A 10924-nucleotide genomic window follows, 5' to 3' on the forward strand; every position below is an offset into this window, starting at 1 on the left:
GTATGACAGGAGATGAAGACAGGTAACTATAAGATGGAAAGCTCTCCCCAACCCTACACAGAAAAAACAGGGCAGAGGTCTGAGGGGGATCATATTTAAAACTTTTAAAGAAGCAGAATTCTTTATAAAGAGCCCTTACATTTCTTTATTAAAGGCCTTTATAAAAAAAACTTTTTTAAAAAAGATTTTACTGAAACTTATCATATTGCAAGAATGCTACCTTTGTTTGATTTGCTAGATCATTCACAGCTTTAAATATTCTACATATGTGTGTGTGTATTTAAATATTTTGAAACGGTGCAGTTTTGCAATGTTTAAGTTGTGTGGACCCATGTCCATTCATCATGTCATAGACGTTTTTGCTTTTATGGGACATATAAGACCTGCACATCTTGGAGAATCCATGTACGTGTAGCTGTGCCCAATGTGTGGGGCACACCTGGACACCGAGAGTCATGGAGGGACCTGTGCTTTGATTATAGAAAACAAGAGGAGAGGGTGCAGCAGGTACGGAAGAAGCTGGAGGAAGCACTCATGGCAGACGGTTTGGCGCGGGCCGCTGAATCGACACAGGACATGAGCATAGAGAACAAAGCCAACACATAGGACCCGGAGAAGGTGAGGGACACCACAGGGATAAAGTCGACAGTGCTGTGAAAATTGCCACTCTGATGTGTTAGGCAGTTGGAAGTGTTTGACTTGATTTTTTTTTTTTACGCAGTAGACAAAAGGTTTTTAGAATCTTGTAGAGTGAAGCTTGCCTTCATATCCGTAAGCAGATCTGGGATGTCATGAGGCAGTTTGCTCCAATTGAAAGTTGCATGCTGAGGTGAGCCAAAATCTCCGTTCAAATTGGTTTCCTGGACACGATGAGTATTGCACCTTGGGCTGCCTTAATAAAGCCTACCATAAAATATTTAACATTTGTCTTAAAAGATAGGGGTCAAAATGTCCTGTCAAAAAGCCAGGGTTTTGCAGGGCTTTTGCTGAAGATTTTATACATATTTAAAAACCTACATGGTTTATAGAAGTTGCCTCCTCTTTCTGCCTTCCGCATGCTTGAACTTTCAGTCTAAAGGGTGTATAGATAATTTTACATTTGCATAATTCAAAAATAGACGGACAAGCTAAACTCCATTTTGAAACTGGATTTTCTAACAGTCATTAAAATGAACCTTCTGGTGCCCAGGAAATCATGATCTGTTGTGCAGTTTCCCCTTTAGAAAACCTTTAGTGTACAAGAGCAGTTCAATGTAGGTATTAAGCCTTTAAAATGTCAAAGTTATTATCTTGACTTTTTCTCCTTGAATATGATGCAAAATCACATATTACTGTCTTTCCCTTGCCTAAATGCATCATTTTGGCTTCCTCCGTCTTTTTCTTCTGCTCTGCAATAAATATCCTTCAAAATGTCTCAATTTTTGTGTCCCCAAACATATGGTGAAACAGGTTTGTGTCAGTCTATTTTTTGAAAGAAATTAATTTGTTTTGCTTCCAAAACAGCTTTCATTCAGACACATTCTCAGTTCAGACACGTTCATCGTCCTAAGTTGAAAATGAATGTGTCATACGTGAGATTGCATTTGACGGGATGCACGCTTCCAGATTGTGTTCTCCCACAGCTAAAGTAGGAGAACATTGCACAGTTACAGGCTCATAGGAAAACAGTAATTACGTGCTCATGAACCTTTTTTTATCCCATGATGCACCAGAGTCCTAATTACAGTTAAAAGTACACTGTTTTTCTATTGGCCAGGTGTCAGAAGAGTTATAAGTTGTCGGCTTATGCTACAGTGGGCTGCTTGAACCGTTTGGTGATTCAGAACTGATACTCATTCAAAAATCTCTTTTGTTCTGTTGAGTGTGTTTTCTTGCACATGAGAAAAAGTGGAGAGGCAGAAATTGTTAATCAGTGTTGACTTATAATTATGGCTCTCCAGAATGAACATGTACATTTAGTTTAGTGGGAAATCTAGATGTCAGTCATGTAACCACAATTGAAACTAATATGAAAACTATACAAGTAAGCAACACATTGACCGATTATGAAACGCCCCATAATAAGGGCAGTTAAAGCTATTTCAGAATATCCTACAAGGCTGATATTTCATAAGAAAAGAAATCCTATCTAAATATGCTTTACACTATTGTTTGTCAAAATTGGTCGTCAGCTCTTGTATGTATTACTATGTTGTATGTAGTTATAAATTATTATAAAGAGTTACGTGAATTCCTCAGTAATAGTTATTTGGGGTTTTGTGCTGTACTCTGCATACATGTACATTAATTTAGCAGAAGTGTATCTTTTTTATATCGTATAATCTCATACCTGCTTCAAGAGCCTTGAAGTGTAATGTAGTCATGCAAAATTTTGTTTTTGAATTGTACATATTTCACTAGAATTAGTACTAGTTTATGAAGATTGTAGCTCTACACCCAGATATTAAATCTAATAAAATAACTTTTAAGAATTTTTCAGTATTCTGATTATACGATTTTTTTAAAATAGGTTTCCAACTCAGTATGTTTACTGAGGAAATAATTTAAATCTAGCATTAGGTTAAAGTAGAGGTGGGCGGTATAACCAATATAGACGGTATACCGGTAGAAATATGTGCCACGGTATGGTTTTGGCTATATCGTTTATACCGGTAGAGAATGGATTTTGATGTTCACATAGATTGTGCTGCCAGCATCGTTGCAAAACAAATTTTGCTATTGACCAGTTTAAAGTTTAAAATTCTGCCGTATTTTAGCTCCAATTACATAATTCTGAAAATCTTCATCTTGCTGATATTTGGAAAACTGATAGGTTCAGAATTATTGATCTCCGTTGGTTCAGATGTCCGGTTTATGACGCATCTGAGGTCATTGCAGCAAATAAAAACCCGCGTCGTCGTCGTCTTCCCTTTTCCGTGAAAACAAACGCACGTGTTCCGTGAAAACAAACGCACGTGTTCCGTGTGCCCGTCTGCAAACACAAATACGCGGAGAAATGGAGAGAGGCGGCGTTAGCCAGACGGGAACAAGCGACGCAATTGTTGAAAAGAAGGGGGCTTCGTCGGTTGTTTGGAAATGGTTCGGATTTAAAAAGTCGGACCATGAGCAGAAAACGGTAGCAGAAATCTGCAAACTGTTTTGTTTTAAGACGCATTACATCTTTAAGTTTATAAGAATATTATTTGAAGTATTACATATTTATTTAATTCATGTTCGTAAGTTTATTGTATTGTTTCAGTTCTGCAAAACAAAAATGTTCCTAAAATGTTCTACTTCAGTTCAATGTGAAATTTCAAAAATATTCAAGGAACCGCGCAGTAGCTAACCAACAGTTAATAATAACCCAATAGTTAACTCCAGGCAATAAAAGCTTACTATCCAAGTCTTGTACTCCCTTTAAAGCATGTTCTATTGAAATTGAGAAAAAATTATATATTGTGACATATATTGTTACTGTCCAAAATTAAAATTATACCGTGATATAAATTTTAGGCCATATAGCTCAGCCCTAGGTTAAAGTAGTTTTGTTGTTTGTTTCATTTTCATTATTTTCTTCAAGGAGATTAGAGGAGGTAAGATAGAAACATTGTATGTTAAAATTATTTAAATTTAATTAATGATTTCATTCTTTGTTATATATTGATTAGTTTTGTTCTTTTTATCACTTTAGATTTAATTATCAACCTCTTGATTTTTTACTTAATACATCTATTGTAGTATGATTATAATTTTCATTCTCTTTTCATTCTCTCTCTGGGCAAATTTTATAATTAGCTAGAAGCATGTGTGTTGATTACTTTTAATTATTCTTCAGATCAGTTTCAGTGGAGGGGCTTGATTGACATCATGAGGTTTCCACCTGAATGCTAGGTGAGTTGGTCACCCTACTTTGACTGTGAAATTTTAAGGGCCTTGCTTAAAAGTTTCTGCTGAACAAAAAAATTCTTGTCTCCCTGAAAAGATTGCAAATTAATCCAAGATCAAAGGAAAGACTGATTACTTTGACCATTTTCCCCAGTTTTATACCGGTTTTGCAAGTAAATGCAGATTTCTACACTTTTCATTTTTATTCCTGTTCTCATTGCCCTTCAGTGGTCCTTTGTTTTGTTGCAAACAAAAAGTTAAAAAGTCTATCAGTAGTCCTTTATTTAGCATAAAGTAATTGATCAAGTAAAACCAGGCTGAAAAGCTACCTGGTTTCTACTTTACCAGCTATGCCTTTCTGATCACCTACTGTACATAGTGTGGCTGCAGGTTTCAGTCTCTAAAGTGAGCAATACCTCATTGTCATAGAGGACTTCAGTTTGTTGCATTTAGAAGAGAAAAATTAATGATTATATCTTATATTTTTAGAAAGTTAGGCTGTAACTGTAACCCTGTAAATTAAGAAAACAAACAAACAAACAAACCAGTGCCAGAAGGTAGCCAGTAATATCCTTCTCTGATCATCCTAAAACCTGCCCTTTTGGCACAGCTCCTGTAGGTGTTATTTCATGGCCCTGTGCCAAAGTCATTCCCCTTGGTAAACTTTACTTCAAGAAAAAGAGTTACAAGGGAAAGATTTGAAAACATTTAGAAAGACATTTTTCCCCACACACAGCCCAGTGTGTCTCCTACTATGTGAATAATACTTTTGCAGTCTGTAATCTATGGGGAAATATAACCTGCCAGCAAATAATGCTAGCCAGCTGCATTGCTGATAAATAGCCATTTAAAAACATAATTCCAGCATTCAACTGTAGGCATTATAATCTTTTGCTCATATTTTAATCCAGTGTCAGGCTAATCAAGGTAACGACAGGGCCATTCTGTAATCAGAATGAAGGATTTTCTGTTCAGATGCATGCTGCATGGACTACACAGTCTGACACAGACCTTTTCATACATCCTGCTCTTACCTGTGGGTACACTGTTGACTATCTTGCAAAAAAACAGATTTTTTTGCTGCAATTTCAGTGACATTCTGACATTCTCCCAGAGTCACAGCTTCACCCACCATCTTTTTTTTTATTGCCCAAAATAGGGGCAGCAAAAACTGGGACATTTTACTTGGAATATTATTGCAGTGTCCTTGGGTTTGGAAAGGAGCTTTATTGATGATGATTATTGTTATTGTTATTATTGTTGTTGTTGTTTTGTGGAATTGGCAGAAAATAGGTGGGGGCCTTACAATTTAGGTCATTCCTTTTGTCTCGGGGGGGAATGTAGACCTGTTAGGTAGTGAAAAGTGTCCATTAAAGTTAATTAAATTTTTTTTATGTATATGACCCTTGTTTGTTCAATGACTTAATTGCTTCAGGGCAAAAGGATTTTACAGATTCATAGACTTTGGATTGGTCATTATTGTCTAATTAGACATTATACACGGGTTGTTTTAAAATAAGTTTAAACTGTCCTCATGGGTAGCTTGAGAAATTGTCAGAGCAATCTTAAAATATTCTTTAATTCTTTAATATTCTTGTGTTTCAGTGAAGGATTCCATTAATTCTTGAGCAATTACAGATTCAGATGCATTACTGTTAGTTCAGGGAGCAATTAACTATATTTAAAAAATACTTGAACACAGAAAAACACATTAGTGGACCCAGCAGCTGATTAGATTAAAACCATTAATTTTGTATTTTTGTGTTATTAATTCCTGTAACTGTATCTCTCAAAACTCCCTCTTTAGGCTAATTATACAGACATAATCTCCAAACCACCCATTTTATCCCATATCCTAGTACTTTCACAGGGTCTTGTATTCTACCTAACCCATTAGTTGAATTCCTTAACCAGTGACATTCATGCATCTCTGTTGCTTCTTCAAAGTGTTTTTAGTAATAGTCTCTAAGCATATAAAAGTCATGCTAGTGGATACATTACCACCATATTCTTTGAAAATGTTTGCTTCATGGGATCTGGCATATAGGTGAATTTTGTTATCCCACAGAAGATGCCACAGGTATCTGCATGCTTGACGCTGTCAGATCACCTTAACGTTCTGAATTTGAATGTCATATTTAACCCTATTCACAGGTTTTTGTGAATGGGTTTTTAAATGATCTGATACTACTGAATTTTAAATTTGGGAATCTGTTTTCTATTTATCTGTTGATTCAGTACATGGGGCGATACCATTTAGAAGCTCAACAGATCCAAGAAGTATAACAAAAGCAGCTGAGATGAGAGATGTTTTGTGAGACGTTACATAAACTAATCTGAACTTTCACCAACTGTTAATGGAAATGGGGAGGGTTTTACGATTAGACTTTTGTTTTTTGGATATTTACACTCACTGTTCTTTGGCATTCCAACAGTCACTACTTAACATAGTGACTTTACAATCTGCTTATTTTTCTCTCTCTAAGCACCTGCCACTGAAAACATTAAATATATGTTTTATTCAAGTACACACAAAAACAACCTTTGTTTTTTTTATTACCTCGATGTTCCAAGTGGTTTTAAAGGTACGTTACACTTTTTCCCCATCAAAATTCCTTAGTGAATTTTTTGCTGTGTTCCTAGTAATGTGATAACAAATATTGTGACCCTATGAGGCATGTCCTTCTGTCCTGTTTTTGGTTGTTATGTAATTGTTTTTGAAACTCAAAAAGGGTGGTGAATATTGAGCTTTAGATAGACCCTTATGGACAAGTGCATTTAAGAGCAGGAGGCACTTTTTTCACACAAAGGGTTGTGAATTCTGGTATGAAGCTGATATCCTGTCTTTTTTCAAGTAACAGCTGAAAGAGATCCTCAGATCAGCTCTCGACTAGAAACATGACTAGATAGCCTCCCACTGTTTGTAACCTTCCTTACATACCTTAAGGAGACCTCAGATTTATCTGTCCAGGAAATGCCTGGCTTTCCTGAATTTGATGGGCTTGTGCATGACAAGGATTTCACACTATGCAGCTTTATAAAATAGTTGATAAAACCAGCTTCCAGACAGACCCTTAGAGACTCTGGTGGTATTTTGGGATGCTTAAAACAGCACAATTTCTATTCTTTTGACAAGTGGGACCCATCCAGTATGTGAAACTAAATACACTGATCTCTGCTATTACGCTAGTTTCCAAAGCGAGAATTGGCTCATACGCCATTTGGTAAGTAGGGGACAGATGCCTGTATAACGCAAAACTCATGTTGGCTTATATGCGGTTTCATCTACGGCATGTTTACGTTTTGCATGGTGGAGTAACACAACTGAACGCGGTGGTCCGGGGAGGAATACACATGATGCTCAGTTGTCCCACGTGCTTTGTTTTGGAAGTGCTCCTAAATTCTCGTGTGATTTTCACTAAATCTGCTGCATTGTTGTAAATATGAGTGGACAAGGTGACACGAATGTGTCTAAGAGGCATGCTGGTGATAAAATTTTAGGTGGTGAACTTTTTTTCAAGGTTTATTTATTATTGTAGCGCCCTCGCCTGGTGTCTTGGCGGAAGCACACCCGGATAATTAGAATGTATCGCAGTGTAGGCTGGGAACCACTGTTGGGGTACTGTCGGGAGATAGTGTTAGGGCTCCCAGGCTGACAGCTAGCTAACCTTAGCTATGAAAATATTGTTTTTGTAGGAAATTGTACTTGGTTGGTTGACATTTACCCCTGTCTTCTTCTCAAGACCCGTATCCACCCTAAAGTTGTGTACGTGTTCCCTTTGCTGCCCTTGTGTGTTGAAGATATTTGAAGCGGTTTTTGGTCTCTGTTGCCTGGTAACAGATGTAGGCCTATAATAAAGAGTGCATGTGCTATCTAAATGTCTCATTGTTGCCTGCATGAATTGTTCCATAAATGCTACACTATGAATTTAACATGTTTAAACTGTGTAAACATTTTTTATTATTAAAATATTTTAAAAGTGTTCCTGCTCCCCACGTTTAGTGGTATATTCTATTTTTATCTGAAATAGCTGCTCAGGGCTAAGGATCCCTGCTTTTTTTTTTTTAGTTTGGTTTGTGGAGCACATGTTAGTAATAATACCTAAAACCTGAGTTTCTTCAAATAATATTGACTTTGATAGAGGGGAAACTGACTAATCCAACAGCAACCCAATAGTCAAAGCAATTTGCTTTATTCTTTCATATATATAATACAAACAGTATATAATCAGATAACTGCAAAGCTGAAAAGTGAGATTGTGCCTATAAACCACAACTATTTGTACAATAATGTCTCAGAATTCATTTTAGAACAATTAGACAGATTTTCAAATCAGAAGTTTGGTTAGATCCTAATGAATGTGCCATTTAGGGACAAAATATTAATAGAGCAATTGCCAAGCTGATGGAATGAGGGCAATAGGGGGGGAACCTGCCCTCACTATTGCGAGGATTGAGCCAGGAAGCTGCTGCAAGAGTGTAGATGTGAAGATGGGGGGTGGGGGGGGGGGGGTACGAGAGAGATATACAGAAAGGCAAACAGAACAGTTTGTGATTAGGATGTATCCTTCCTCCCAAACGTCCGCTATGAACTCTATGAAGTAGAGAACAGAATTTCTAATCCTCCAGTATAAAGATAAGGTACACTTACTTAGGAGTGCTGTCCTTCAGATGGGAAGCTGGAGTTCTGACTATTTGGTCACCCACTGTTTGGATCCCATGATGCTGCTCATAAGAGCGTTTGCTCCGTTGCCAGGCTAGATTATTCTCTGTAGTTCAACTGGAGCAGTTTCTCATTTCTCTGCATGATGTGCTATGCGGTGGAGTTGCTGGTACATAATGTCTGCTGTATGTCACCTAGGTGGCTGCTGGACCTCAGTGTTTGAAGAATGCCCTCTTCTACATCTAAAGTGCTTTTGGAATTTTCAGGATGAGAAGGAAATATTATTAACAAAAACAGCAATAACATCAGTTATTATAATTTGCTTTGTGCTTCTTAAATTTGAATAATTGTTCTCATTATTATTAATACAGTAAATCTACCTGCAATTAAAATGGTTTCTTGCACTTTATGATAAAGTTGTACTTTCTAAAGCAATTCCTTTAAAATTTATTTTGTTGTGCATATTTTTACTTCCTTCTTGTGAATTCCTGTGTAATAAATAGACTTTGCCTTTGGCAAATGCTATGCTTATAAAGCGTTCTCATTAATTTTAAAGAAAAGCCTTGTGTCAACCGCCAGAGGAAAGTACTGGGGCATGATTTCAAAACGTTTTTAACCTGTTAAATAAAAATTAAATTAATCTTAGCATGTAACAAAATTGATTTGTATAGTACAGGTCTTTGCTTACATGGTAATTTATGTTTATTTTTTTTTTCAGATTCTACAGACTCTTATTTTTGCACCAGAAGCAGGTTCCCCAAAAAACTGAAGACAAAACAGAGATCAGTCATCAGTCTGCAGAAGCAGAAAGGACCCACGTACATTCTAACAGCTTTCTAATAAATAGATTAAACCAATGCCTTTTTGACTATAATGTTTTTATGTACATATCTATATATATAATTTCAGAACAATGTTTATTTTGTGTCCAAATTATGGATTTAAATATTCTTTTTTAAAGATTATTGAGCAATACTTTGAAATTTTGAAAACATTTCTTATGTCAGGTTGCAATCTGCTGGATTTGTATTGCTAACTTTATTTTTATTTTTATTTTTTTTGTTGGCTCTAAGGGATTTGTTGTCGTCAGGGTTTGTAACAGATTAATAATTTCAGAACACGAAACTGCTTATTTAAGAAGATTTTTATACCTTCAGAGAGAAACTACCTGTACATTCTTGCATCACAGTGGAATAATTAAATGATTATATTCACTAATTTGTGTTCCGTAGTTATTCCTTAAGACAATATTTTATTTAGAAAGTGGTGTTTTGCGCCTGAGATGTTAATCAAAGTGCAGATCACTTGGCTCATATTGTTGAGAAGCAATTAACAAGTCAAAGATACATAAAATTACCAGTGTCAGAAAAGAGGATTTTTATCAGTATATGGTCACTTACTTGTCCTTGGAGTCCTGTTCTCCTTGAGCTACAACATCTTTAGCTTCATTGATGATAAAAAAAAAAACATTTTATGCTTCCTGGAAAGGCATTCAGTTGTCTTTGTGGCACTATATTTAGCTCGAATTCTTGGGAGATTACAAATTGAACGATGAAAATAAGCAATACGTTTAAACAGTAATCAAAGTCATGATAATTTGTTATAAGAATTAGTTTAAGCCAACTAATCTAAAATCGGGGGAAAAAAACAGCTCAATTTCAATGGTAGTGCAAATTGGAGATTCAGTAATGAAAACAGGCTTGTTTTCCACCATCAGGGCTTTATACAGTAGCTTGCACACCTTTTCTCAGATAACAACAGTTATACTACACATCTATACATCTCATTTTGAGGGAATGCTGCATAGAAAGCAGTAAAACATCTTTTCTTCGGAACAGACACTGAGAGAGCCTTTCTGTTTTTCAAAATAGACTTTAAATTTAAGATCACTGATAACACTCTCCATTTCTATGCCCATTGTTTTAAACTAAGAAATATTCACTTTTAAGTGCATTTTTAGTAAGTATGTGAAAACTAAAACCTCAATTAATCCTAGTCAGTACATGAGAATAAAAGAGGTGACAGGCTGCAGCTCCTCAAGTCAATTTCATCGCAGCTCCCAGTGTTAAAATACTGATAGTACTTTAAGTTTAATATACCTTATACTGCTGTATCCCAGTACTATAATTTATTTAAGATGTGCATGTCAGGTTGGGAACAATTTAGGATTCACATCACAGAAAAGACAGACCCCCACTCAGTTTTATGAATGAACTGGTACTGGTGTATCAGGAAGTCAAGTGAGTTTGGAATCGCTGAATTAAAAAATGTGAAAAACTTGAAAACTCAAAAGCAATATGGGGGAGTACATGTATTTTAACTGAAGTGTTTAAAAACATTTCCATTAAATTTCTGAAACTATGCTTTAATGAAAATGCAGAGTGACAGAGCAGCAGG

At 36.0% G+C, this 10924-nt stretch overlaps 1 protein-coding gene across 4 annotated transcripts in view; it reads left to right on the top strand.

Moving 5' to 3' along the window:
* The window catches only part of mbd2 (methyl-CpG binding domain protein 2), a 55701-nt gene extending 45956 nt beyond the window's left edge, over positions 1-9745 (top strand). Inside the window, exons 6-9 of one of the 4 annotated variants that reach the window (XR_016090871.1) lie at positions 483-618; positions 722-829; positions 3815-3870; positions 9246-9745. Coding sequence is in view for 1 of the 4 variants with exons in the window: in XM_088912087.1 (XP_088768213.1) it covers positions 483-606 (124 nt within the window). In the remaining 3 variants the exon portion in view is untranslated. The remainder of the gene's footprint in view (positions 1-482; positions 619-721; positions 830-3814; positions 3871-9245) is intronic. The other 3 variants (XR_016090872.1, XR_016090870.1, XM_088912087.1) reach the window with 3 other exon arrangements.
* The last annotated feature ends 1179 nt before the right edge of the window (positions 9746-10924 follow it).

This window comes from Atractosteus spatula, chromosome 3, assembly GCF_055471065.1.
Source record: "Atractosteus spatula isolate fAtrSpa1 chromosome 3, fAtrSpa1.hap1, whole genome shotgun sequence".
NCBI classification, from domain to species: Eukaryota; Metazoa; Chordata; class Actinopteri; order Semionotiformes; family Lepisosteidae; genus Atractosteus; species Atractosteus spatula.